General features: G+C 28.8%; 16 protein-coding genes across 16 annotated transcripts; 6 read left to right on the forward strand and 10 right to left on the reverse strand.

Moving 5' to 3' along the window:
* On the forward strand, positions 1 to 993 carry FG379_000780 (7 pass integral membrane with FLHWFHH motif shared with fatty-acyl elongase; the record flags this gene model as incomplete). Its single annotated transcript, XM_067326190.1, has 1 exon — positions 1 to 993. The coding sequence occupies one exon, from the start codon at positions 1 to 3 to the stop codon at positions 991 to 993; it is 993 nt and encodes a 330-aa protein (XP_067182875.1).
* Positions 994 to 1394: 401 nt separating this feature from the next.
* FG379_000781 (WD40 repeat) lies at positions 1395 to 2927 on the reverse strand (the record flags this gene model as incomplete). Its single annotated transcript, XM_067326191.1, has 1 exon — positions 1395 to 2927. One exon carries the CDS (start codon positions 2925 to 2927, stop codon positions 1395 to 1397), a length of 1533 nt encoding a protein of 510 aa, XP_067182876.1.
* A 792-nt stretch (positions 2928 to 3719) lies between these two features.
* FG379_000783 (uncharacterized protein) lies at positions 3720 to 4130 on the reverse strand (the record flags this gene model as incomplete). Its single annotated transcript, XM_067326193.1, has 1 exon — positions 3720 to 4130. The coding sequence occupies one exon, from the start codon at positions 4128 to 4130 to the stop codon at positions 3720 to 3722; it is 411 nt and encodes a 136-aa protein (XP_067182878.1).
* A 735-nt stretch (positions 4131 to 4865) lies between these two features.
* FG379_000784 (uncharacterized protein) lies at positions 4866 to 6092 on the reverse strand (the record flags this gene model as incomplete). Its single annotated transcript, XM_067326194.1, has 1 exon — positions 4866 to 6092. One exon carries the CDS (start codon positions 6090 to 6092, stop codon positions 4866 to 4868), a length of 1227 nt encoding a protein of 408 aa, XP_067182879.1.
* A 786-nt stretch (positions 6093 to 6878) lies between these two features.
* On the forward strand, positions 6879 to 7484 carry FG379_000785 (uncharacterized protein; the record flags this gene model as incomplete). Its single annotated transcript, XM_067326195.1, has 1 exon — positions 6879 to 7484. One exon carries the CDS (start codon positions 6879 to 6881, stop codon positions 7482 to 7484), a length of 606 nt encoding a protein of 201 aa, XP_067182880.1.
* Positions 7485 to 7571: 87 nt separating this feature from the next.
* On the reverse strand, positions 7572 to 8579 carry FG379_000786 (uncharacterized protein; the record flags this gene model as incomplete). Its single annotated transcript, XM_067326196.1, has 1 exon — positions 7572 to 8579. One exon carries the CDS (start codon positions 8577 to 8579, stop codon positions 7572 to 7574), a length of 1008 nt encoding a protein of 335 aa, XP_067182881.1.
* Positions 8580 to 9157: 578 nt separating this feature from the next.
* FG379_000787 (uncharacterized protein) lies at positions 9158 to 12022 on the reverse strand (the record flags this gene model as incomplete). The annotated part of the gene is made up of 1 exon (XM_067326197.1): positions 9158 to 12022. One exon carries the CDS (start codon positions 12020 to 12022, stop codon positions 9158 to 9160), a length of 2865 nt encoding a protein of 954 aa, XP_067182882.1.
* A 789-nt stretch (positions 12023 to 12811) lies between these two features.
* Positions 12812 to 13626, reverse strand: FG379_000788 (uncharacterized protein; the record flags this gene model as incomplete). The annotated part of the gene is made up of 3 exons (XM_067326198.1): positions 12812 to 13089; positions 13169 to 13454; positions 13525 to 13626. The coding sequence occupies 3 exons, from the start codon at positions 13624 to 13626 to the stop codon at positions 12812 to 12814; spliced, it is 666 nt and encodes a 221-aa protein (XP_067182883.1).
* A 275-nt stretch (positions 13627 to 13901) lies between these two features.
* Positions 13902 to 16130, reverse strand: FG379_000789 (uncharacterized protein; the record flags this gene model as incomplete). Its single annotated transcript, XM_067326199.1, has 1 exon — positions 13902 to 16130. One exon carries the CDS (start codon positions 16128 to 16130, stop codon positions 13902 to 13904), a length of 2229 nt encoding a protein of 742 aa, XP_067182884.1.
* Positions 16131 to 16977: 847 nt separating this feature from the next.
* Positions 16978 to 18348, forward strand: FG379_000790 (seryl-tRNA synthetase; the record flags this gene model as incomplete). Its single annotated transcript, XM_067326200.1, has 1 exon — positions 16978 to 18348. One exon carries the CDS (start codon positions 16978 to 16980, stop codon positions 18346 to 18348), a length of 1371 nt encoding a protein of 456 aa, XP_067182885.1.
* Positions 18349 to 18617: 269 nt separating this feature from the next.
* FG379_000791 (alpha amylase) lies at positions 18618 to 20162 on the forward strand (the record flags this gene model as incomplete). Its single annotated transcript, XM_067326201.1, has 1 exon — positions 18618 to 20162. The coding sequence occupies one exon, from the start codon at positions 18618 to 18620 to the stop codon at positions 20160 to 20162; it is 1545 nt and encodes a 514-aa protein (XP_067182886.1).
* Positions 20163 to 20360: 198 nt separating this feature from the next.
* FG379_000792 (uncharacterized protein) lies at positions 20361 to 20723 on the reverse strand (the record flags this gene model as incomplete). Its single annotated transcript, XM_067326202.1, has 1 exon — positions 20361 to 20723. The coding sequence occupies one exon, from the start codon at positions 20721 to 20723 to the stop codon at positions 20361 to 20363; it is 363 nt and encodes a 120-aa protein (XP_067182887.1).
* Positions 20724 to 21063: 340 nt separating this feature from the next.
* On the reverse strand, positions 21064 to 22329 carry FG379_000794 (conserved methylase; the record flags this gene model as incomplete). Its single annotated transcript, XM_067326204.1, has 3 exons — positions 21064 to 22004; positions 22121 to 22210; positions 22272 to 22329. 3 exons carry the CDS (start codon positions 22327 to 22329, stop codon positions 21064 to 21066), a joined length of 1089 nt encoding a protein of 362 aa, XP_067182889.1.
* Positions 22330 to 22860: 531 nt separating this feature from the next.
* On the forward strand, positions 22861 to 24759 carry FG379_000795 (uncharacterized protein; the record flags this gene model as incomplete). The annotated part of the gene is made up of 1 exon (XM_067326205.1): positions 22861 to 24759. One exon carries the CDS (start codon positions 22861 to 22863, stop codon positions 24757 to 24759), a length of 1899 nt encoding a protein of 632 aa, XP_067182890.1.
* Positions 24760 to 25395: 636 nt separating this feature from the next.
* Positions 25396 to 26130, reverse strand: FG379_000796 (uncharacterized protein; the record flags this gene model as incomplete). The annotated part of the gene is made up of 1 exon (XM_067326206.1): positions 25396 to 26130. One exon carries the CDS (start codon positions 26128 to 26130, stop codon positions 25396 to 25398), a length of 735 nt encoding a protein of 244 aa, XP_067182891.1.
* Positions 26131 to 26561: 431 nt separating this feature from the next.
* Positions 26562 to 27833, forward strand: FG379_000797 (uncharacterized protein; the record flags this gene model as incomplete). The annotated part of the gene is made up of 4 exons (XM_067326207.1): positions 26562 to 27051; positions 27126 to 27304; positions 27353 to 27572; positions 27631 to 27833. 4 exons carry the CDS (start codon positions 26562 to 26564, stop codon positions 27831 to 27833), a joined length of 1092 nt encoding a protein of 363 aa, XP_067182892.1.
* Between the last annotated feature and the right edge of the window lie 8 nt (positions 27834 to 27841).

Consider the following 27841-nt stretch of genomic DNA (forward strand, 5'->3'; position numbering starts at 1 on the left):
ATGATAATTAAAAATAATGATAGTAAATATATAATAAACAATAAAACAGGAGTATGGGAGATCCCAATGGATAACGAATTTATGAATTTACTTAAGGAAATACCCTGGTTTAGATATTTTATATTACCTATAGAGGAAAGATGGAATGGGATAAGTTTATTTATATGGACAAATGAGAACTATTATTTGGCACATATCATATGTATATTGTACGCTCTGTTTGTATATTTTGGACCCAAAATAATGGAAAAAAGAAAACCAATGAAGTTAGATAAATCACTTAAATACTGGAATTTGTTTTTAGCGATTTTTTCACTAATTGGAACATCTAGGTTATTTCCATATATAATTACAAATGTAGTTAAATATGGATTTATATCGTCGGTTTGTTCTCCACCAATTGTACCACTTACAAAGGGTCCTGCCTCTCTTTGGTTGTCTTTATTTATTTACTCTAAATATTTTGAATTGATTGATACATTTTTTATTGTTGCAAGAAAAAAACCACTTTCATTTTTACACTGGTTTCACCATTTAACTGTATTGCTTTACACATGGGATGCCTATGTATCTTGTCAAACTATTGGAACTTACTTTTGTGCCATTAATTATTTTGTACATTCAATTATGTATTTTTATTATTATTTAAGCAGTTGTGGTATTAAACCAAAATGGGGAATTATTATCACAATTCTTCAAATTACTCAAATGATCATTGGCACTTTACTTACTATATTCGGAATGTATTTCTCATTCAAACATCCTTTTTCTAATGTATTCCCAGTTGAATATGTTCAACAACCACTGCAAGTTGGGTGTCATTTTATTAGAACAAATGGTGTATTTGCGTGCCTTATGTACATTTCTTACTTTGCTTTGTTTTTCGATTTCTTTATAAAAAGATATCTAACCAAAGGTGTTCCTATTGCGCAATGGATTTCATCTGGTGGCAATAATAGTGGTAAATCTAAATCGGTAAAGAAAAATCAATAATGTTTTATGCCACTAATTAATAAAATGTTTATTTTTATGCTTACTACTGTTGCGATATTCTGCACTAATTTCTAGACATTAATGTTATTTTTGTCATACAAACTTTGCATTTTGTATATATATTACTGTTCGCATGACTGCTAACTTTATTTCAATTAACCCCCCAAATATCTATTTGTTTCACTTTAAAGACACAACTTGGATCTCAATAAACGACCTTTTCTTTTTGCCTCTCACTAGTATTGCCTAAGCCCTGCCATAATGTGTTATATTCAAAAATGCCTTTAAAATTTAATTAAATTCTTATTTAACAGGAAGTGAAAAAAAATTTACAGTTGAAAAAAAGCAAACATAAATAACCTGTAAGAAGTCTTTAACTTACATTTAATCACTAAGTTTCATTATTCTATAGTTAAAAAACCAACGAAAGGTATATTTGGACCGTTAAGTCCACTAGATATAATCTTATTATAATGTATAGATGATGTATTGACACCACTATTAGAACTACTTGTATTATTAGTACTATTATTATCTAATGAATTGCATGAAAAGGTAAGAATATTTCTATTTGGATGCCATGAAGAAGAGGTAATCCTTCCTGGAATATCAAATCTACCGAGTGCTTTTAACTCACTATTGCAAAGCATTAATGTGTCATTTGGATCATCATTATTTCTTCTTTTCTCTGATGTTATTCCAACAGAAAATAATTCATTATTCTTATTGTTAAATTTCATTGTAGATATGCAACCATCTATGTTATTTAATGTTGAAGTTACAGTTTTTCTGTCCAAGTTGAATAAGGAAATCGTTTGGTCATATCCAAAACTAGCAATAATATTAGAAGATTCTACTACTGATGTTGAACCATATAAATGCATGCTAAATAATGTACCAGTCAAATTCGAGTTTATTTTATCGTTCAATATATTACTATTATTGTCGTTTAAAGGATCAACTCCACCAATACATGATTTTGAACCACTCACATCATCCACTAGACATGAATTTATATTTGAACTAGCGTTGTTTCTGCTATAAAATTGATCATTATCATTGGTATTATATGTACTAATGAAATCATTATTTATTATGTTGCTATTATTTATGTCCATACTTATCACTTCTATCTTACCATCGTGTCTAGCCATTATTATATTTTTATTGTCACTACTTATAATTATATCATTTATTTCCTCCGTTGATTTTTTATTGCCGACTATTGAATATGGGGATTCTTTAAGTATATCCTCAAATAATATATCTACAATATTTATCCCTTTGTCCTGTTTATTTGCATCAATATCAATGTATTCTTTATCATTGCTACTGTTATCATTTTCAAGTCCCTCTTGTATAAATAAACTCTGCTTATATTCACTACTTTTGTTAATACTATAGTCTTCCTTCTTTTTTTCAAGTGGTAAGTGAAGATTAAAGGGCCTTGGAAATCTTAAATCTATTAAAAATAAATTATCTGTTTTGTCCCCTGTTATTATTCTTCTATTGTCACTGGACCATGCTACGTTTAATAACATTTCACAAGGTATATCTATTTCAAATTTAGTTAGTGATGCTCTTGTATCATAAAATTCTATTGCAGGCTTGTTCAGTGATGCACATATCAATTGATAGTTATTTACTTTTGATGGTATTCCCTTAAGCCACTTTCCAGGTAATGTTGTAAATGGTATGAATTTATTTGGATCTATTACATATATTTCACTTCTTGTACAGTAAACTAACTTATCGCCATCACATGTCCAATCTATGCCACATATTTTGTCCCTTCTTTCCATGTCATGCTGTCTTGCTATTTTTATTACAGATTGATGACCCAAACAGTTGTGTAAATACGAATGACTTCTATTAAAAATAGGCAATGAAGTCTCTGGTGCTGATATTCTATTCTTTAAAACGTTCACCAACATCATAGTAAAGAAAAAAAAAAGCACTTATTCGTTCATTCCATGTATAACCTGTTAACCTGATTGATTATTCATTCAAACAAATTATTTAATTGTTTATTTACTCTCACCTAATTAGTTTGTGCACTAATAATCTTTTTGTCTTTAAAAAACCTATTTTACCTAAATAATTGCTTTACCGCCATGTTTACCCTTTTTTGGCAAATAAATCTATTCTGCTTTATAATACACAATAACCAAGTACTAGTTATTAATTATTAAAGGAACAAAAATTATCTGCAATAAGCAAACTACTGAACTCCTAAACTCCTAAATCTTTAGCAAACTCATAAGACAGATATACTATCTAAAATAAATATTTGGATACTAAAAATATATTCTACGGATTAAACAAATTTACACAGTAATAATAACACACTACTCTCAATATATTTCTCAGTATCGTTTCTAACGCTGGTGTTGTACCTAATAATATATTAGTTCTACATCAAAATTAACTGCCTTTTATTTCTTTAATCTAATTTCACATGTATTATTATTTAAAGCAAATACTCAAATTAATTTAAATAACCGCCCACTAATTGCTATAATATTCGAGTTTTCGGCGCCATTAATTGATGTGGGGCTTGAGCTATTTTATATAGGGAATTAAATGAAGAAATTTCGGAATGAAATATTTCTTTCATGTGACTATATTTTGTTAATTAATTGCCTATTACTTTTAATTCCTTATCTAGAAGATGTGCGTGTAAAGTATCATATTATGTTATTTGCTAGATAATTTCCTTAATTATCTCAAGATGATCTGTTGTTCATAAGTTTATCAATTATGGATTCGGATCCAAATTTTCCACTTATTATTATATTTTCTAGATCTTTATTTATCTTGACTCCAAACAATTTTGCTCTTTCTAATCTCTCTTTTCTGGAAATCTCGCTACATGGACCAAAGGCGTAATCTAAATCAAATCGAGTTAGGATATTTGGTTCAATAGTAGCATTTTTATCTAATTCAGATGAGATATCATTGATGGTTATATTATTATTTTCTTTTTGTAGCTTATTTTTGTGTTTGTCTGATAAATTTCTTGAAACCTTGGTATATGATAATTTAAATCCCTCTAATATTCCCTGATTATCAATATCATCAGTATTCCCAGATTTACCTCGCTGTCTCTTTTTGCTTTTACCAGCACCTACGTTCATTTTTAAGTAAATAGCGTAGGTTTATATGTAAACACTAGTTTTTTTGATGCATAAGTAAATCTCAATATTTAAAATGCATTTCATTTTGTTTGCACACATACACACAATTATAATATAATTAACTTTTTCATTTGAATAAAAAATCGCCTTATACTCTAACTTAATATTAAATCTCTAAAGGAAAAATAAGATATTACTTTTACTTCCATCCTCTCCCTGCTAACAAAAATATAGGTTACTTATAGAAGAAAGAAGATAAAAATAAATTCTCTAAGTACTTTATCATCAATTTATATAAATAATAATTGCAATGATAATGATAAGAATAAAACAAAAAAACAGGAAATTAAATAAGTAAGTTGCACCTAATTCTCTCTCATTTCATTTACTACTCGAAAAAATAGTGTAATTTTTTAGCAAAGTTAATAAAGAAAATCTTATACACTAATAAAATCAAATACTAACAGTAATTAAAAATAGTAGTGGATTATTTATATTCTTCAAGTATGTATGTATAAATTAATACTCTTAAAAAATATATGATATATATTAATAACTCGTAAATATCTATTTTAACAGTAGTATTGAGAACAAAAATATTGTTTTCATGTTATCTTTTTTTCTTTACTATTATCTTTCATTGCTTTTTTGTCTTCTTTTTGCCGACTTTTATACTAAATAATAAACTTGATAAGTTTTTTTTATCTAAAAGTTGTATAAAATACGTGATTTATATTAATGTTTCAAAAGAAATTCACTGCAATGCTTTCCAGGAACAAATAAAGGACCAAGAGGGTCTTGGTAATCATATGGATCATGTTTTGAAGGATATCTTTCATAGTTTCCGGTCATCTTTGGTGGAATAACTAATCCAGGATTACCAGGTGAAGATATTGTTCCAGTTTTTAAATAAAAAGGAGTTTCATTTTCACCTTCAGTATTTATAATTGATAATACTGCATCATACTGACCTAAATCAGGATATTTTCCTAATTTCAAAAATGGTTCATTAAAAGCAAATGGTCTAGAAAACATATGCATTAATAATCTATCATCAGCTTTTTCTGGTATATAACTAGCAAAAGTACCAATTTTTGTTAATTTACCATCTGGATACCCAATTAGATAACCATACCAAAGAGTTTGCCCTTTTTTGGCTAAAAGATTTGCTTTTTGTAATTCATTTGGTACGTGGGAGGAGACAAAATTTCCTGCAGTAGCACTCTCTTTTGAAAGTTGCTCTTGAACAAGTTCATCACATATATAATTACCTCCCCATCTAAACAAGTTATCCTCTAACACCTCGAAAACAAGTGCTATTTCTTTTGTATTATTAAACATACTATTATTTACATTATATGTACTCATTGTAATATTCGTATTTACTAAAGAACCCGATTCTAAAAATCTTATTTTAGCCCATTTTTCTACATCATTTGGCCAATAAAAAGTCCCATTTGGGAATTCAATATCGTATTCTTCTTTTAATGTTCTGACATTACTTCTAGGCTGTGTTTTTTGCCTTAATTTGTCCATTATCTTTTTTCTATTTATTCTTTTATGTTTATATTCATTATCATCTATTGTATTATTACTGTTTGTAGAAAATTCTTTTATTTCAACACCAAAACCATAAAAAAAATAGTCAAATATAGCATCTGCATTCTCTTTAAATATATTAATTGATTCACCTGTTGCCTCTTTATAGTTCATATACAAATTTGAAACAACTGAATCTGACCCAAGAATCAATGAATTTATAGATATTGAATTCGAGCTAATTGGATAATATTCATACAAGGTAGTATATGATCTTACTTTAGAAATCCATGAGTCTGCTTGCCTGCTAAAAATCCATTCCATTTTGGCCTGGTCGAATATAATTGAATTGACCAAACTAGCAACTAAAATAAATATTGAACAAATAGACAACTTAAATCCCAAATTCTTACCTTTACTCATTATTATTTATTTATAATAAAAAAAATTTAAGACTCTTTTTGATTTGCTTTTATTTTATTAATTGTTGTATTGATTTTTTTGTTTATTTTTTTATAATATTTAATTGCTTCTTTTTAAATAACTTATCTCAAATATAGTATATTTAACTAGTTTCTATGCAGACAGAATTAAAGAGTGAGACTTCAATAAACGTAAATAGTTCCTTTTTGAAGGAATAAAAGAAAATGTTAATTTAATGTTTATCTCAAGATTTTTTATATTTTTATTCCTTTTTTAAAAGATCCAGTATTTAAAATATATTATAAAACTTTAAAATGTAAATAAAAAGATTATGAGGAAAATAACAATCAAATAATAGGATTAAGTTAAATCAACTTCAAAATATGTGCCTAGTATATAACACTTTCCTTAACTTTACATATGTTTTAAATCCTGATTGTATTCTCTATTTTATATGATTTTCATATTTAAACATGCAATTTCCAATAATAACCCCGGTATCGCGACAAATATGGCGCCACTTTTTTTAGATTAATTTTATTAAAATTAAAAACTTGAAAAGGGTGAAAAGGAAACATCCAAGCTGTTAAGTATTGTTTGGTTTATTTATTTAGGAAAAGAGGACATATTTTTCACACCTGATTATTACTTAAAATAATTTTCTCGACTGGTTCAATTTACTTTAGTTCCCAGACATAAGTACTTAGCAAAACTGTCAAATTATTATTCAACTCTGTAATAATCCTCTTTACTTCCATATTTTTGTCAAAATTTTCCTCACATATTATGGCAGAAAATGATCCATATAGTAGAGTAAGGAAATTGAAATATAAGAACATTATTAAGAAACCAAATAGGGAAATAACAAATGTAACTGATCTAGAGACAAAAAAAACGAGTTCAAATAGCATAAACATAGAAGAAAATAAGTTAGGTTTAGACGACTCAGTTTCTACTGAAAAACAAACTGAATTTGATAATAACAAATTAATTATTAAAAAGGGGCAAGGTAGAATTATATCTTCAAACACAACTGTAAAGGGGTTTCATACAAAGTTTCAACAAGAGTTAAATATAGGCGATATGATTGAAGTTGAACATCCAAATACCTTAATTACTGAGAGAAGAAAAGTAATTAATATTGCAAGCGATAGAACTCTAATTATAGATAGGGAATTCTCTTCAGATTTTGTTTCTACGACAGAATATTATATAGTTTCAGGAAACAGCGTGAATGAATATAAAGACAAGAACAATACAATTTCATACAGAGAGAAACAAGGGCTGTTCAAGTACAAGACCGTTGTAAAATCAATAGATCTTAATTTGTCAAGAGAGGATGTACTTGACATAAGAGCAAAGAAACAAAGAGACAAGTATTGTTGGATTTAATAAGTTAAAATTACATGGTAATGCTAGTTTTAACTATATTATTGATAACTCTAATTAGCTAAAACTCACTATATAACTTTTTTCATTTTAATGTTGCCCGTTATTACCCTTGTTTATTCTCGAAAGTACATTTGCATGAGGAGTATTTAACATTGACAAATCTTGTTTCCCAATATGAATCTTTCCAACTGTTTCACCCATTACATTTGTTTTAATATTTTTTATTTTCTTTACCTTAATTTCATTTGGAATTGCTAATGCTGATTTCAGCATTGATTTTTCTGGAGTTTTGTGTCTAATTAATTCCATTTTTATTTTAAGTCCTATTTGTGTTATTGATGCTCTAGGTGAACCATTTTGTATTAATTTTTCATCGGAATAAAAGTAAGTTAAATCACTACTTTCTTTCTTACCAAGATTAATGACATAATTTCTTATGTCTATTACTATATTTGATTCATTTCTATTTGAAACAATACTATCACTTTTTCTTTTCTCTTCATTTAATTCGTAAGCTGTTATAAGTACTAAATGATCAAATCCTTTTAAAGATACTTTAGATCCTCTTAATATTGGACCTGAAAATAAATCTAAAAACACATTTCTCAAACTTTTATAGACCTCATTAGATTCAAAGGGGGATCCTTGACATATAACAATTGGCTTTGAACCATAGTTTGGTAAATCAATATTTGTAAATATACCCCTATAGCTTAATACGTTAAACTCGTACATCTCCATTATATTACTATCATAATATCTAGTAAATATTAGTCTAAATGGATGCTTTTTTGAACTATTTGCGAAAACACTAATTGCAGCACCATGTTTATAAGCTAATCTTTCCATTTTTATTTGGTCTTCCCATGGTGTTACTATTAATTCACCTTTTGAAATACCTGTTACTATTTTTGTATATGTTTTTGGAAATAGTTTAACTAGATCTTTTAATAGCAGTTGTATATTCTCTTTACATTTAGATCCTTTTATTATCAATCTCCTTTTTGTTTCCTCATTTACGTTGCTTTCTCTTTTTATTACCTTATTCTTTTTTGAACCTTTTATTTTACCTGAATTATTAGTATTTCTACTCATTACTATCAATTATAATTACTATATGGTTGATTTTGCTTTGAAAAAAATAGAAATGAATTTACCCTGGGTACCCCTGAAGCAAATAACCAATATTGCTTTCAAGTATTATATCCTATTTCCAATCAACGAGCAACAGTGTAACTTGCCAGAATGTATTTGAATAATTACTCTTTGTAGATCCAAAGAAAAAGGGAAACCTTTCTCGCTTCACGTAATCTTATATTTTCGAAACTAATAAACAAAACTCCATTAATTATGAATTATTTTACTCTATTTACTCGTTAAATTTTCTTTTATCTCTATGGTTCTATTTATTTACTTCTCATATTGTCAAATATAAACTTTTAGTTATCTGTAATATATAGGCCCGCCTAATCATATTTATGGCATTTAATCGGCCTTGTAAATTTTATATTGAAATATACTTGCACAATTTACTTAATCAAAACTTTTGTTGACTACTTTTTTCTATTTTTATCATGCTAATTCTAGTTTACCTTCTTTTTATGTACGATTTGTTAGTTTAAGTGTGATACAAATAAATATATTTACTTAAATATATACAATTAACGAATATATTATTTGTATATTTCCTTTTGAATATATAATATCATTTTAACTTCTTTTATCACATCAAAAAAAGTGGATATCTTAAAATGGCGATTTGATTTTAAGGAAAAGTGGTCGAATAAGGTGGTATATATTTCCCATTTTTTTACACATGCTGAAAACCACTCAGAGCTATCATTATCAAAAAAAGTATTTAGCATACAGGGATTGAAGGTGAATTCTGTCTTTGGACTCAACTTATTATGATTATAAAACAACATATTATTTGGATCATTTATTAAGTCTGACCTTTTCCATGAATTGATTAATATTTGTTGTCTTTCTTTAGTTAACTGAATTAGGTCAAATTTTCGATTCTTTCCATCTAGTAGTGAGTCTATTCCCTTAAAAGTTGGATTTATAAACTCAACTTCCTCCATTATTATTGATTCTAACATTCCTTTTGATATTATGTCTTTTGGTAAATATGAACCTAAATCAAAAAATGAAATAGGAAAGTCCGAATTAATCGGTATTTCAATTAATGTTGAGTTAAATATCTTCTTACTTAAATTTGAAAAATAACTCTTTTCATTTCCTTCATTGTAATCATATCCATCTTCCTCTGTGTATTTTTCATTTAAACCTAATTCGTCCACAATTTTACTGTCTAATCCAAAGTACACGGGTGGGTAGAATTGTGATTGCCATGCCATCCACCATGGTGTTGAATCTATTACATTATCATCCAAATTCAATGTATAATAGTACATATAATTCAAAAATGCGATGTTAAACCCGTAATTACCTATATTATTTTGGAATAATGTATTTTCTGAATAAAAGTCTAAATTACCTTTTATATAATCAACTATTTTTATTGGTCTTGATACCTCTATAGTTTTATTAATTAAATTACGCTCGTAATAATTGATATCTAATAAATAATCAATACCATCAAAGTATTCTTCAACATCGTTAAAATTAATTGAAAAATCATTCTCTGAATTCTGCGTATAATATTCATTTATCGGTTTGAAGTATTCTATTTTTTTATATTTTTCTAATCTAATATTTCCTTTATTATTAATATTGAATTTGTGAAACATTAGATTTTGAGAATATATATTAGTTATAAATATTTGATCTTCATAATTTAGTCTTGTATTTACAATAATATACCCATTTTCATTAATATCATGACTTTTTTTGCGATTATATATATTATCTACACTATTATTTGTGTTATTAGTATTATAAGATTTAAAGTGAGATATCAGTGAATAAATGTTAAATAAACCCATTCTGTAGAACATGTCTTTACCAATATATTTATTTTTCATAAATAGTCTTAACAACAACTCATATTCTCTAAAGAGAAGACCGACAAACTCGTCTTGCTTCCTTTTAATATTTATTATACCCGATCTATTTACATACCATGGTAAGTAATAATTAGCTTTACTCTTGGTTTTTAGTATTAGCAATATATTCTGTATAAAAATAGTCACGTGTTCTATATTTAAAATTAATTTACTCTTTTTTACTGGACTTAATCTTGAAATTTCATGATTACTGTCTATATATTCGTTTGAAGACAGTACTCTATGTTGTCTGTTTTCATAACTAGAATAATTATTTTTTTTGTTGCCTAATTCCAACTTTAAATCGACATTATTTAAAATTTGTTCTAGACAAACAATACTCTTTGAATGCTCTGATATTTTTTCATATTTAATTATCAAATCATTGTTCATGTTTTTTTTTATTACAAAACTATTCTTTTCAAGTAAAACATTTAATATAATGCTCTCAATAATTATATTAAAATCAAACGGTATGGATAACATTTCTAGATTACTTAAAAAATAATTCTCTATTTGACTTTTTATTTTATGATCTATACTAGTTCTTATTTGTTCTATCTCTTTTTTCATCTTATCACTTATTATACTTAATTCAAACGATTTTATTCCCAAATCAACACAATTATGAAATATTAATTTATTGCACCAGTTATAACTTTTAATATAACTGATATTTTCACTACTTAGTCTGCTTATACTCTCACTCCACTGTATCTTATTTTGTAATTCCTTTATTACACACTTTATTTCACATACAGGATAGCCTTTTAATAAATCATTATTTGACTTTTTTATATTTGTACTATCAATTAGCATATTTATTTTATCTATTAACACTAATTCTTTAAAAGTTATCATCTCCATTGGCGACTCAATTTTCAACAGGTTTTCAACACCATTATTTATATAAAAACCATTTGAAAACTCTACAATTTTGTCCTTAACATTCACTCTTTCTTGTATTAAACCATCACTGGGGTCTTTTAATAATTTACTTACTATTGCTTCAAATTCGTACTTTCTCTGGTTTTTAATATCAAAAATATTTCTTAAATCAATTTTAAACTTTATTTTTATACTTGTTACTTGAATTTCTTTGCTGTTACGATTTATTTCACCTTTACTATTTAAATAATTATGGTAATTGCCATCTAATCTTGATGTTAATATTATCTTATCAAGATTATCTCTCAGCTCATAACTGTAACCGTAAATTGATCCAACTTTTTCCTCCTCCTCCTCCTCTTCATTTTTGCTATCTTTAAGTAGTTTTATTAACTCTAATATTTTTTCACTTCCTCCAAGTTCATTTATTACGTCTTTGCGGTGACTATTAACTAGTAAATTTTTAATATATTCATCATTTTCATTATTTTTAAGATGTACCAATAGTTCTTCATCTATATAGATATTATTATAGTACCCATTTATATATTCATCCACTAAACTGGTTTCTATTGTTGTATAGGATTTAGTTGTTTTTAATATAACCACAAGCAATAGTAGCAACCCAAGTATTTTCACCATTACTCTTTAATTCATCTATTTTTGGTGTACCTCCCTTTAAAATATCACTGAATATTTATACTTTTTTCTCACTTTTTCTAAAGGTAACTATTCATAATATTATATTATTTGTTAAAATATTCACTTTTAATTATTTTTATTTTAAATCAAATTTTGACAATTTGAAGGCTTTTTACAGACACTCACACATGAATTTGCCCGTAATGTCTACAATGATTACCTACTATTACAATTCCCATCCCCACAATCTGATTCTTTTAAGCAAACAAATTTAATGAATAAAACTGACTTATTACAATTTAGTATTTGATAGAAACATTAATTTCGTTCCCTATTTACTCTTAAATTCATATAGCTAATCTGTAAATCATAGATTTGTGGAAAATAAAGAAATGGACTAACGTCTTTCTCTAATTATACCGTAACTATTTAATTTAAATGCATGCAATATCACATGTGGAAAATAATAATTGATTTACGAAACAAAATAGAAACATAAATGACTATTAATTAAACTCATTTGAGTATTTAATAAAATAGAAGAATAATGCCTACAATTAATATATTTAAACATAGTACTTATTAATAACTAGTCTTTTTTTCTTCCTCTTGATTTAACTATAAAAACAATGAGTGATATTTGGCATAAAAAACGTGAATTAATACAACGAGTAAAATCAGGGAGTTAACTCACCTTGCTTATATTTATTAATTATTTGTTTACTGTTTATCTGGGTTTCCGAATATTTTTCCAAAATTAAACACATCTTTTAAATATGAATGTATTAATTATTTGTGACTTAAAGATAACAATAGTTGACTTACAATGTTAATATTTGGATGAGTGACTTCTAAGGATCTTTCTAAAACATAAAGATCAACTGCTTTATCCTCAATAGTAAGAGAGTCACAGTAGCTAAGACCAAAGTCAATGAAGTTAATTAAGTTTTTATAATATCCATATTCATCTTTTTCTTCGTTTATAATTATATTTGAAGCTGTTAAATCCCCATGTATTACATAATTATGCAAGTTTGAGATTGCACGGCCTATTTCATATGATATTTCTAGTTACGCATACAAATACATGTATAATTGAGATTATTTAACCTAAAAATTCACTATTCTTGCTTTTCAATAACTTACCTCTTAGATTATGGTCAATTTTCTCAGATTCGCAACAAATTTTGTTTAAATAATTATTTAGTGTAACGCCATGAATATAATCCATAATAATAATTCCGTTATTAACATCAACAAAGTGAACATTTGGACAGTTTATTCCATTAATAAAACACTTTACAAGGTTTCTTGACTCTTTCGTTATTCGGCTATTTCTTAAGTTCCTATCTAAATGTACTTGTCTGTATTTTTTCTCAAACCTGTGCTTGATTATTATTCTCTTCCCTAATAAATTAGCTTCAAATATTTTCTAAAACAACAAATATGGACAAAATAGTCATATGATGTAATGCTTAATTTGGTTCAATATTCAGACTTACAGCTTCTGCACCTTGAAACAGCAATTTACATATATCTCTATTTATTTCAATTCCTGTAACTTCTTTCTCGCTATTATAGTATTTCTTTACAAATGCATCCATGATAGTTGGGGCTGGAGAAAATATACACAAACAACCATGACATACCGCAGTCGAGTTATTTAAAAATAGACAATATATACGGGAAATAAGTGTAAAAAATAACAAATATGAAATTTACAAGTACAATGGAAAAAGGGCCTTCAGCGCCAGTTTATCGTCTAATATTGGGACACTAAATGAACATTTGTATTTCTATAGCCTTAACTTTTATTGTAAACAAAGAGTAAAACGGGAGTAAATTTACTAACAAAGTTACATGCTATCTTTGATTTCTCCTATATGTGAGTGTTTTTCTTGTAAATTTTCCCCTTCGAAGTACATTCTGGAGAATCCGATTTATTGTTAATTGATTCCTCATTAACATTAAATTTCATATCTAAAGAATTATACCCTTTCTCTGAGATTTCAGATGATTCGTCAGGTACGTCAAAATAGTTCATTCTGTCTCCGTTGCAATCTCTCATTGAGTTATCTCTTTTAATCTTATATTTATTGTATTCACTTGTTTCTATTGTAGATATGCTATTTATTGATATTAATTCACTTCTGCTAAAAGATTTCATCCCAGATAACCACTTCATACCATTTTTACTTCTTCTTATCAGCTTATTATTGGAATTAGAATCATCTAATAAGTTCTCATTAATTGAGGGATTTTTATTGCAACTTGGTTGGAATTCATTCTCCTTTTTCACCTTTTTTTGATCACTTCCTTCTTCTCTGTAACAATCTTCATCTGCATCACATATTACATCATTACTATCTTTTATATTATGGTAATAACTATAACTCCAATTATTATTATTACCCTTATTATTGTCATCATTATTGCTATTGCTATCACTATCACTTTCACGACTTTCATCATAAGTTCCATATTCGTATTCATTATCACACACATTATTATCTTTTTCAAGATCTTTGTTTTCAGGACATTTGTCATTATGATTACTTTCTCTTACATTTGCTTCGCTATCTAAATTAGAATTATCATAAATTTTGAGTTTTGTTCTGTTGTTTCTCCTGATTTGCTCCAATCTTTCATTTTCAATTTTAAGTTGCTCCCTCTTGTATCTCCTCTCCTCTAATGACAATAAATACTCAAATTCCTCTTCAAAATAATACTCATGGTCCCTTCTTTTATATTTATTACATAATTCATAGTTATGCCCGACTTCACCACATAATGCACAATATGCCTTTTTAATACTGTTTTGAAATGGAGGGACACTGTTGCATATGATGTGACCCCTTTTTGAACAGGAATAACACACAATTTCAAGCTCTTCTCTAATATCAACGGTACTCTCATCTGCCATAAAAAGTATGCTCTCTTCATATCCCTTCCTAATACAAGAGTTAAAGTCTTCCGGAACATCTGTTCTACCTCTAAAGTTTATAGTAAAAGGAGTTTTTCCCTTGCTCTTATTACTATCATTATCACTATTGTTATGAATACTAGCGATTCTAGCAGTGTCACCTGTAACATTATTACTAGTACTAGTACTACTAACAATACCACTATCAGTTGCGGGTCTAGTATTTACACTATTTAAAATATTCCTAGTTTGAATGTAACTATTAACGATGTTGCTATTGTTAGCATTAGTTCTGTCACTATTATTAACTCTACTATTCTTATTGTATCTTACACTTTTATCCGCACCATTGTGCGAATAATCTCCAATACTATTATACATTCTCTCATTATATTCTATGCAATCATTCACATCTATGATGTTAAGACTATCGTCATTATAAATATCATCGAAGTCCCCATCTATTGACTCATTATTAAAGTTATTGCAAACATGTTTTCCTGAAATAGAGTAATCGAATGAGTTATTTAAATTGTAAGATATACCATCACAATATTTACAAGACTTCACTGGTTCGCCTTCTATAGGTCTCCATGGACAAACAAATGGAGAATGGTATCTACTTGAACAAATAAAACACCTTCTTAATATGCAATAGTGATATGGATGAACTCTAAAGCACCTCGAACATAGCTTGTCTTCTGAAATGCAACTTGGACGTTTCTCATTATCATTCAAATGCTTTCTCACTCCAAAACTTCCGCGTATAGATAACGGATTGCTAAAATACCTTGTATTCAAACTATCTGCCCTTAATTTTTGAAGTACTTTAGGCAAATCAATTGCAACATCTTCATTATCGTAGTTATCCCAAATCATATCTTCATAAGACTTCATCCAACTATGATCTGAGTAGTTTCTCCTATGACACGCGTTACCACCTCTCTTACTATATCTACCCCTAAATCCAGCTCCTCTCCTTGCCCAATGATTGCTTGTATAGTGGTCCCTTTCATCATTAGAATTCACATGATAATAACGTTTGTGTCTGGATCCTCCTCTAGACTTCCAAATTCTACTATTAAGATCATTGTTGTTGAGGTTTCTGCTTGTTTTTGTTCCCGAATTGTTATAATGTTTACTATTATTCATTGTTCTCTTTCTGTCATTTCTATCCCTATTCATAGTATTAAAAATTATTATTTGTCTTGCTATACAGTAAACAATATTTTTTTAAATGCATCTGTGAATCTTGCCAACTATGAATTCACTCTAACTCGAATATCAGTTTTCTCTTATTTTATGCTTTTGTGCATTAACTTATAAATCCCTAACATCTATTAAGTATTTGGCGCTATATTTACGATACCAATTTTATTAATTACACTTTAATTTTGCATTACTTTAAATTTTTGATAAACCTATTACTAAAAATATACAAATTACAGTGGATCGGCTATGAATCATGTATATTGTGTTCTTTATATTCACTATAATTTGATTTAACAATTTTTATATAAACATAGTTTTATGCCACTTTGTTTCTCTCATACCGCCAAGCTCTAGTCTAAAGCGGTTGTGAGGGAATTTTATTTTTCGTTGTATCTTTCTATTTACATATATATACTTATGGTTTGTGATGTATAAAGGTCACACCTTATTTAAGTTCCATTTTTATTGTAAAACAAGGAAAACAAAACCTAGATATGTAATTTATCATTAATAGTGGTGTATAAATATACATACATCAGGCGCTCAAATATATTAATTAGACTAATATTAACTAAACTATTTTTTTCATATAATTTTCTGTAATTATGACATATAAGATGCAGTCGTCAATTTAGGTGCAATAACAATTAAATAAATAATATTAGCAAAGTTATATTTCATTGTTAGTTGAATAACAGTTGTTAAAGGTATAGCGAATTCTTGTTTTTAAGATATTTATTAAAGTCATTATTTAAATAAGAGAACGGTGTGTTATTTTGTATTATTAATAACCATTTAGAGTTGACAAACAGTTAGAAAGATGCCAATTGATATAAATAGAATTAGAGTAGAAAAAGGAGGTGACTACTGCAAAATAGCTGAGTCTGAAACTAGTAGATTTAGAAGTTTAGAAAATTTGGAGGAATTAGTTAAGTTAGACAAAAAATGGCGTGAGGACGTTTTCAAACTTGAACAGGCTAAAAAGGAGTTAAATTCTATATCTAAAGAAGTAGCACTTATAAAAAAGAAAGATCCAAAAGCTGATTGTAAGGACCTTATGGAGAAGAGTGCGGAACTTAAAAAAAGCATCCCGAGCATTGAGAGGGAAGCAGCTACAACGGAGGATTTGAGGAATGAATTTTGGAGCAAAATAGGTAATGTATTACAACCGGACGTACCTATATCAAGTACAGAAGATGACAATTTGGTATTAAGAACCTGGGGAAATATCCCAGATATTAAGGTGGATGGAACTCCTGGTAAAATGCATCATAATGAGGTTATGGCTAGACTTGGTTTTTTTGATTTAAATAAAGGAGCAGAGTTAGCAGGACATAGAGGCTACTTTTTGAAAGAATATGGTGTGTTAATGAGCATGGCTCTTGTTAATTATGGAATCAACTTTTTGGTTAGTAGGGGATACCAAGCAATTCAACCACCTTATTTTATGAAAAGAGATTTAATGAGTAGGTCAGCGGAATTACAGGATTTTGAGGAAACTCTTTATCACATCCCGAATAACAGTAAGGGCGAAGTTGATTCAAATAGTCTGTTTTTGATTGCTACTTCTGAACAGCCAATTGCAGCAATGCACTACAATGTTACTTTAGAAGAGAAGGATTTACCAATAAAATATGCTGGTATTTCAACATGTTTCAGGAAAGAGGCAGGAGCTCATGGCAAAGACACATGGGGTATTTTTAGAGTTCACCAATTTGAAAAGGTTGAACAATTCTGTGTAACTGTACCTGAGAAATCTAATGAAATACACGAAGAGATGATAAACTTATCTGAGGAATTTTATCAATCATTGAAATTACCATACAGAGTGGTTTCCATAGTTTCTTCCGCACTTAATGATGCTGCTTCTAAAAAATACGACCTAGAAGCATGGTTCCCAGGATATAATGCCTATAGGGAGCTTGTATCTTGTTCAAATTGTACGGACTACCAATCCAGAGCTCTAGAATGTCGTCTTGGATTCAGTAAAGGAGAAAGAGAGAAAAAGTATTGTCATTTCCTTAATGGTACGCTATGTGCTGTTCAAAGGACTCTGTGTTGCATTGTTGAGAATTATCAAACTACCGATGGTTTAATAGTACCAGAGGTACTGCAGCCATACTTAAATGGCGTTAAATTTATTCCATTTAAATACAGTGATGCAGGTTCTGAATCTCAAAAGAATAATTAGAACCTCATAATTAATTTTATTTATTATCTATTTTACTATATTGCGTTTTTTCCTTTATATTTGCCTATCAACATTAATATTAGCAGATGCATGTATGCATGCACAAATTTAGTGTTACACCGGTTAATAATGGCCTTCCTTTTATTATTGAATTCCATATTGTACGTATTAAACTTAAATATAACTAATGTAGAACAAAAATCAAAAATATTTATTAATGGAATAATGAGAAATAGTATAACAAACAGTGCGAATAAATACTAGTTAAAATGGCAAAAATAAATTTAGAAAATGAATGGTACAAATATTGTAATTGGTATCACATTTATCCAATAGGATTGTGTGGGGCACCAAGATATAACTTGGAAGATGGGCATGTTGAAAATAGAATTGAGGAGTTGTATAGTTTAGAATGGGTATATCATTTAAAGAGTTTAAAGATAGGAGGGGTTTACATCGGGCCTGTATTTGAGTCGTATTCCCATGGTTATGATACAAGTGACCTATATAAAATAGATAAAAGATTAGGTAGCAATGATCATTTTAAGAAATTAGTGAGGGTTTATCATTCATTTGGTATAAAAGTAGTAATTGATACAGTGTTTAATCACGTAGGAAGGAATTTTTTTGCCTTCAAGGATCTACAAATTAAAGGTGAAATCTCTGAATACTATACTTGGTTTAAAAATATAGATTTCAATGAAAGTTCACCGAAAGGGGACAATTTTAACTATACGCCATGGCATGGTTACTATGAATTGGTAACATTAGATCACGATAACTATAATGTTAAAAAGTATTTATACGATGCTGTGAAATATTGGTATAATGAATTCAACATTGATGGTCTTAGGTTAGACGCCGCAGATTGTTTAAGTATTGATTTTTGGAAACAATTTAGACAGTATTGCAAGAACAATTTTGGTGAAAAATTTGTTCTCATTGGTGAGATTGTGCATGGAGATGGTAAATTGTGGGTAAAACCAAGCATATATTCAAACATAAAAAGTTATATAGACGCGAATCAGCCATTCGATGGAATAACAAATTACCAATTATGGAGTGCAATATGGACAAGTCACAACAATATGAATGTAGAGATTATAGTTGATGCAATAATTCAACAAAACGAATTGCTGAATTATGGTTGGATGTACAATTTTGTCGACAATCATGATGTAAGCAGAATATCAAGTCAAGTAGACAGGGAAGAATATCTTTATACTATATATATGATACTATTTACAATTCAAGGTTCACCCTCGATATACTATGGAAGCGAGTTTAATTTTAAAGGCATTAAAGGTTGTGGAAAGGAAGCAGATTTTCCATTAAGACCAAAAATATCAATAGACGATTTAATAAGATACAAAAACAAGTGCAAATGTGATGGATTGTATAATCTTATTAGATTTTTATCCTGCATAAGAATATATCCTCTAATAGGTGAAATACTGAATTTCGGTGAATATAATCATGTATTTAATACAAATAAACTTTTCATTTATAAAAGACAATTAAAGGAAGAATTCATTCTAGTTGGTATTAATATTGACTCTGAATATATTAATGACATTACTATAAATTGGAACGGCCCAAACGGCAGATGGAGGGATATTCTAGATCCCGAAAACTCCTTCAATAGTGAAAATGGTAAATTGACTCTCAGCATAAAACCAAATTGGGGAATTATCATATCATCTTATATACCCTCCGCAATAGAATACGAAAAATTTAGATTTAACAATCAAAAAGGCCAAGTAATGCTATATATTCCCATTATTGATGGTAATACACCAGTGTTATGCTCATGAAATAAAGGTCATAGTGGTTTTAGCTACTATCATTGCTTTTCACATTATTATTAAAAATTTGAAATAAAAACGACATAAAAAGCGAATTGAAATATTTAATGGTAAATGAAATGAAACTAAATGTCTATTAGATTTATTTTAACGATATAATAATTAGTTCTCAAAGCTAATTTAACCTCTCATTCTATATATTACGTACTATATGAATACATAAGTTCCACCAACCTGGGAGATCATAGCATCAATAAGATCTCCTTCTTGCAACTCAGCTTCTTCAGCAGTCATTTCAGGTCTAAGACGCTCTCCTTCAAACAAGAAACGGATTGAATTTTCATTTTGGCCCGTCCTCTGACAATATGAATTCATCAATTTTTGCAACTTCGTTTTCTTCTTAATTCTATACAAAACCTGTTCTCCATCCGGGCTTCTAACTTTAACTGTAACATACTGATTCTCATCAGGAGCTCCTTCTTGTTGATCTATTACTGGTTTCTGTTCTGCTATTTGATTCTCGTTGTTTCTGCCCTCAAATCCATGATTATCTGTGTCCCTAAACTCCATTTTGTTGATTACCGAATTAAACAGCAGGAAAATTTGTATTATACAACAATGTACTTATGTCTTATTTAATTTTGGCTAAAAGATATTCCTAAATTGTATTTACCCTTTTTTTCTCATCTTGAATAGTTAAACAATAATTTGGCCTTTTAGCGCCGGCACTGGCGCCTATGCACTCATAGGAGCAAATAAAACAAGTGGTGAGTATTTGGGGAAAGAAAAGAATAGAATTAAGTGTACACATAAATTACTTAAACGATCATACTGATAAGATAGAGTGAGAAGTTTTTGATCTTCTTATTTTTGTGAATATTCTAGCTTTCTCAGCTTATAATAAACAGCTTTAGAGTTTGGAGAATTTAGATTGTATCCACACCCTTTTCATAGAAACATTGGTTTTCCTGTTAGTAACTTCTCTTAAACAATAATTATTAGAAATAACTTTGAATCCTGCATTTTCAAAAAGAGTTTTAATCTCATCTGTGGTGAAATAGTAGGCAAATGTTCCATCGTTTCTAACGTAGAAATTATCTGTAATTTTAGATTTGCTGGACTTCGCAAATCTAAGTTGAGCCAAGTCATATCTTCCGTAGTCTCTAAAAAGTAAAAGTGCGCCGGGTTTTAGTACCTTAGAGCATCTATTTACAACGTCTTGATGATATTTTGGGTGTATTGCTGATAAAACAAAAATAAGTAAGCCGTAATTTGCCATATTAGGATAACATATATAGTCTGGAATGTCCGCTTGAACGATATCGAATACAAATGTTCTCAGTCTATTGCATTTTGTGTTGTTCTTACATATTAATGTGTTTTTACTCTCATCATTGGTGTTCTCACAATTAATGGGGTTTTTATCAAATTTGTTATTAATTGTGTTAAAACAGTAGTTAAAGGGACATAATGAACCAGTTAAATATTGACAGTTTAATTTTTCATTACCTAAACAAAAACTATAATTTTCGCACATTTCTGGTACTTGAGTTCCATTTTCGCCCAAACTTAATAGTAATTTGTTCCATCTTTCTTCAAAAAGGTTAACTGCTCTAACAGAACAGTCAAATCCTATAAAATGCAATGAACCTGATATCTGAAGCAAAGGCAATATAGAATTGCCAACTCCACATCCAAATTCTATTAGAAGTTCGTTATTGTTTGCTCTATTTCCAGAATGAAGTAATTCCTCAAACTCTTTTTCTATCCAGTGTCTATCTAAAAAGAAGTTTATGTTATTTCTCTTATAAAATTTATCCCAATTTTTAACGGATTCGTTTATGTACTTTTCTATGTTAATTTGGTATTTAGATAATGAAGATGATTATCAATCAATTAGTTAGTTAATATTTAATATATTAATTAGAGTTCAGAAGAAATAAGTCCGCTAAAAACGATAAACATACCTTTCCAAAATTTTGGGATTGTGTCTTTGTCAGAATCTACGATCTTCTGTGATTCCTGTATCATTTCTTTTGTTAATTCAAATTTTTTAGCTAAAATTATTTACAAATGAAATATTAACGATTAATTTGTAAGATAAGTAGGTGCACTCACCAACATCACTGTCATAAAATTTTTGGTTCTCATCTTTAATAATTTCCTTTTCCTCCATATTTACGCAATTCTAAAGCCAAAGATAGGTTGGGAAACTCGTTACCAATTTATATCAGGTATTAAATCCCCCTATTTTGGGTATTTAAATTGATTAAAAATTAAATTGTTTTCTTAATATCAATAAAATGACGTAATACTCTGAATGTCTAATTAATCCAAAAAGAGTATAATGGATCAATTACTTTAAAAAACTTTTACACCGTGTAACTCAGGTTGACTTCCTATTTAACTTTGCTTATATTCTATTAAAGTCCTGGGATGGTTTAATTAACTCATCTAAATGCAGATCACTCTCTCATACATTCGTTATTTTCACTTTATATAATTAATCTTTAAAGGCCATGAAAGAATAATTAGTAGTTTTGGCGCCATGTCAAATCAGGAATTTTTATTAAGAAAATATAAACAGTAAAAACAATAAATCAAATTGAGAGTAAAGTAAGGATAATAAAGGGAAAAGAAACAGGAATAAGCGCATATTTATAAAATAAATAGGAAATAAGCAAGAAATTGTTTGTTTTTTCGGAGGATGAAGGATTTATTAAATTCTGAAGATGAGTCGGATTATGTTGATGACTGCAATAAAGATTCATTAACAATAAATCAAGAATACAAGAGGAAGTACGATGAAAGAAAGAGGAAGGAGGCTCTTTCAAGGGCAAAAGAGCTCTTAAAGAATAATGAAAATCTAGATGTTTCATCAGACAATACAAGCAGTAGTTCATCTGAAGATGAAGATTCAGACGCTGAGTTACTTGATTTTAAAACACAAAGCAAGATACTCAATACTCTCAGTTTGATCAAGGAGAAAAACCCATCTATATACGATAAATCTCATATAATTTTCCCAGAATCTGATGAAGATAATGAAGAAGATGAGAGCGAAGAAAAGAGCAAGAAAATAAAACCAATGACATACAGAGATTATGAGAGAAAAGTGCTGTTAGATTCACAGATGAACGATGATAAAATGAGTGAAAGTGAGAAAGAAAACGAACTAAAGGGTAGTAAAAATGGTAGATCAAAAAAAATAGGCTATGACAAGGAACAAGAAGAATTAAGAAGAGCATTTATAGAAGCATCAAACAAATATGATGATAATGATGACGATGGTTCGGAAACATTTGTTAAAAAGGACAAAACAAAGGAGGAATTAGAGGAAGAAGAGAAAAGTTTCAGAACGTTCTTGTTAAATAATACAAATGAAAATCCAATGGAATCATTAAATAGATATTGGGGCCCGGAGGAGGAATTGGATGAGAATGAAAAATTTTTAAGAAACTATATACTAAATCAAGAGTGGAAGGAAAATAAAATCCATACGAGGATTAATGATGCCGAAGGTGATTCACTTAGTGTTCAATTAGATTTAGATGAAATAAATGAGGAGGAAGACGAACAGCATTTGGAACTTTCAAATGAATTTGAGAGTATATACAATTTTAGATATGAAGAACCGAATATAGGTCAACAGATTCAGGGTTACTCCAGAAACATATCATCATTAAGAAGACAAGATGACCGTAGAAAACTGAAAAGAAAAGAGAAAAAAGAAAGGAAAGCGGAAGAAAAGCTTAGATTAAAAGAGGAAGTAAAAATGTTAAAGAGTTTAAAAAAGAAGGAAATAATGGAAAAACTTGCTAAAATCCAGAAAATATCCGGTAATAATAAAATCACAAGTGAGAGTATTGATTTGGAAGGAGAATTTGACTCTGAAAAACACGATAAATATATGGAAAATATATTTAACGATGAATATAATAACGATAGTGAGAATCTTACTTTAAATGAAATACTTGATGAAACAAAGGATGAACTGGATTCTTTATGCAGTGGAAAGCTTGAAGAAGATACTCATGAAGATCACGAAGAATGGTGGCAGTGTGATGTATGTTTAAAAGAAATACAACCAAATAAGAAAAAATTTGATTGTACTGTATGTGAAAACTATACTCTTTGTAAATCTTGTTGTAGAAATGTTGAGCATGAGCATCCTTTAGCTAAAGGTAGGGTCCCCGAGAGAGCATGTAATAATAATGTAAATAATGGTGCATTTAATTTTAAATATGGTAATAACGAGGATATAAACAAATTGTTGGATGAATATTACGGTCTAGATTTTGAGGATATACTTGATAGTGGTAAACTTCAGGTTAGATTCAAGTATACAAATGTAGATAAAGAGGACTACGGTCTTAAAGTCGAAGACATTCTTTCAATGGATGATAAAGAATTAAATCAACACGTATCCTTGAAGAAATTAGCACCATATAGAACCGATAAGGTAAAATTAAAATATATAAGAAATAGAAGTTTAAATAAAAATAAGAGTTTTTCAAAAATACTAAATAAAAATAGCAAGAGAAAAAGCGATAAACAAAATTCTGGAGATCAAATAAACAAGCATCGTCTCGAGGCTTACTATTAATTCTATTATATTACTCGTACTATAATTCATTATTGTTACTATATAATTTTTATTGTTACCGTTATTATTAGTATTGTTAATGTTCTTTTTTCTTTGCTCCATAATTTTAAATGTGTATTAATATTACATTTCCTATTATCACTGTATTGTTTTACTATATAATTTTACATTGATGAGGGTCACACTTGATTCAAATTTGTTGTATTTATCTACTCTTGTTTAATTAATGTCATTATTAGTGTTATCTAAATATTGCCATTTTAATTAAATAACGTTTTCACCATTAACTGTAATTTTTGGATTAAAACCAAGTGAATCCTTAACAACAACATGTTGTGTTCCTCTTGACTGTAACCAGTTAATCACGTTAGACTGGACCTTATTGGACATTTGCAGTTGCCTTTTTGCTATTTGCTCAACCCATCTAAATTAAGAGTTAGTAAAAAAAAGTTCAGGCACATCATATTTGTGGTAATATTTGTTTCTCTCTTTATCTTTCGTTTCTCTTTTGCACACCACTTAATTCAATCTTAAACTTACCTTAGGTCTTTTGTGGTCAAGGCTGGAATGCCCAAAGAAGAATCAGTCATGCCAGTATTTTCAATGTCTTTTGTCAACTTTGAGAATGAAATACCACTATTCTTGCAAAATACCTATTTTGTTTAAATTTGAGTTGAGAGAATCAAACTGATATATATAATTAAATATCAAACTTACAGCTTCAGTTATTTTATTCATCATTTCGTTCCTACTTTCGTCCGATTTAGCACACATTACAATGGGATTACCTTCATAATACATTCTGAAACACTTTCTGCTATTTTGAACAGACTCCAGTGGTGCCTCAATTTTATCTAAAGAATAATTTCTAATGAGAGTTTCTGGATTTTTAATGTCTGTCATAAATAATAAATCATTCTTCGTTATTTTAAAGCCTAATAAATCAACATCGAAAATGTTCTTTGGATCTAATGCCAATGATAATTCTCCAGAAATCATAACTGAGCATGCAGGTTCTCTTGTATTCGCTACAACAGGCATACTACTAACTGCTTCTTTTTGCTTAAGTCTGTTATGAGCAGCATCATTCATTCCCTTTTGATAAACTGACATTGCTGATGAAACCGCTTCCTCGTATAACTTTTCAGAGTCACTCGCATTTATTTGTGATATTCCTTCACCTATTACTGATTCTGGTTCTACATTTGAACCTATAATTTTTCTTGCAGTTTGTATTAATGTTGATATTGTTCCTGGGAGAAATTGGGGTTCAACCAATGCAAGACCTGATGTAGATCTGGTTAATCTTCCATAAACCAATCCACTTGTTGCTATCAAAGACAATAATTTAAGAAATATTAGTTTTCTCATTTTTTAAATATTAGCTGCTAATCCAAAATAGAATGTTATTATACTCTCAAATTATTTCTTACAAATAGAGAATAACAGTTTACTTCCCCTTTTATCTATGTTATTCCTTCTTTTTATTCCTATTTTATAATTTACATGCACTTTTATGACAAAAATATCAAATACGGATGTTTATGCATGCATTTTTCTGATACATGCCCACATAAATAAAACAATTTGCATGCACAATAAATACCGGTATAGATTACTTTTAATATGGAAATACATGTATGTGCATGTGAATTGCTTTTTAATTTTAAAATTGGTTTAAATTAACTCATTAAATCGTGATTTTCCTCTTTTTTAAATTAAATAAATATCTTTTTTATTTTCGTCTATCATTTAATTTTTATTACTATTTATAAAGAAAATCAGAATAAAAATCAATAAATATGGTTAAAATGTTAAATATGAAAAAAGCACTATTTGTTATTGGCTGCATAGGTCTAAGCAACGCCTTGACTGTATTTCACTTAACTAACCCTTATGACATGTTGCAAGGCTTAAGTCATGAGAATTTGGATTTAAAAGGAAAACCTGTTTCTCATAGAACTTTAGCATTTATTCAAAAAAAAGTGAAGGGATATTCTTCAAAAAAAAATAGTGCTAGTGAAGCAATAGATGGCCTAAGTTCAGTTACCGGTGTTAACTTCAAGACTACCCCCCTTTCACAAGAGGCATTTAAATTGCAAAGTAACACTCTTTTCTCCCAAGCTGAAAATAAAAGAAAAGTAGCCAAGTATTTACAAGAGCAAAGTGGAATGACTGAGAGTGAGCTTACAAAAGTTGAAGTTGATGCAAATAAGAGTCCTGAAAAGGAAGCTGCTATAACAAATATGAAAAGAGCGAAAGTTCTATTGGCTCAGGCGTATATACTAGAAGGTAAGTATCACATATATGAATATACCTCTTTTTTCAAACAATTACAAACAAATCTTTAAATTGAATCATTTTAGAGGAAGCCAAAAGAATGCAATTGGCCGCAGAAAGGAGTGGAAACAATGAAAGTTTTAAATGTGATATTCTTAAAATTGGTCCTCTTGCTTTCGCACCAAATAGTGAAGAGATAACAGATATAATGGACGGTTCTTTAGGTTTATTAAACGGAAATATGTTATCTATTTACTACAATTCAGTAAGTTTGTTATTTTAATATGAACGTTTCAAATAACCATTATTTCAGATTCCAAAAGAGTCATTTTCATTAGAAAGCATTGAAATGCCAGTTTACAATGTAGATGCAGCTCCGGGGTGTTTCGCATTCAAGTATCATGGTACTGAACAGGTGATTTGTGCATCAGGAAAGGACAGTCAATCTGCCTGGATCAATGCAATTACTGAAGCATGGTTTTGTAGAAATTTAGGTCTTGCAGGAACATTACCAACTACTAATAAGTCTCAAGGTAAGTCTATCGATTAAAAAATAGGTGCGAGTAATCAAATTTTTAATTGATTTTGTAGATAAAGAAAAAACCGAAGAAAATAAGGAAGGGGATGATGAAGAGGATGATGATAATGAAGACGAGGAAAATGAGAATAGTGAGGATGAGAAGAAAGAAGCGAAGAGTACAGAAAATAAAAAACCAACAAGATATACGAGATCATCAGTAAAAACCTTTACTGTCGAGTTGGAGGATGGCAAACCAAAAATAACACAGAATTAAGTACTTTA

The sequence above is a fragment of the Cryptosporidium bovis genome, assembly GCF_009768925.1.
Source record: "Cryptosporidium bovis isolate 45015 chromosome Unknown contig_16, whole genome shotgun sequence".
Classification (NCBI taxonomy): Eukaryota; Apicomplexa; class Conoidasida; order Eucoccidiorida; family Cryptosporidiidae; genus Cryptosporidium; species Cryptosporidium bovis.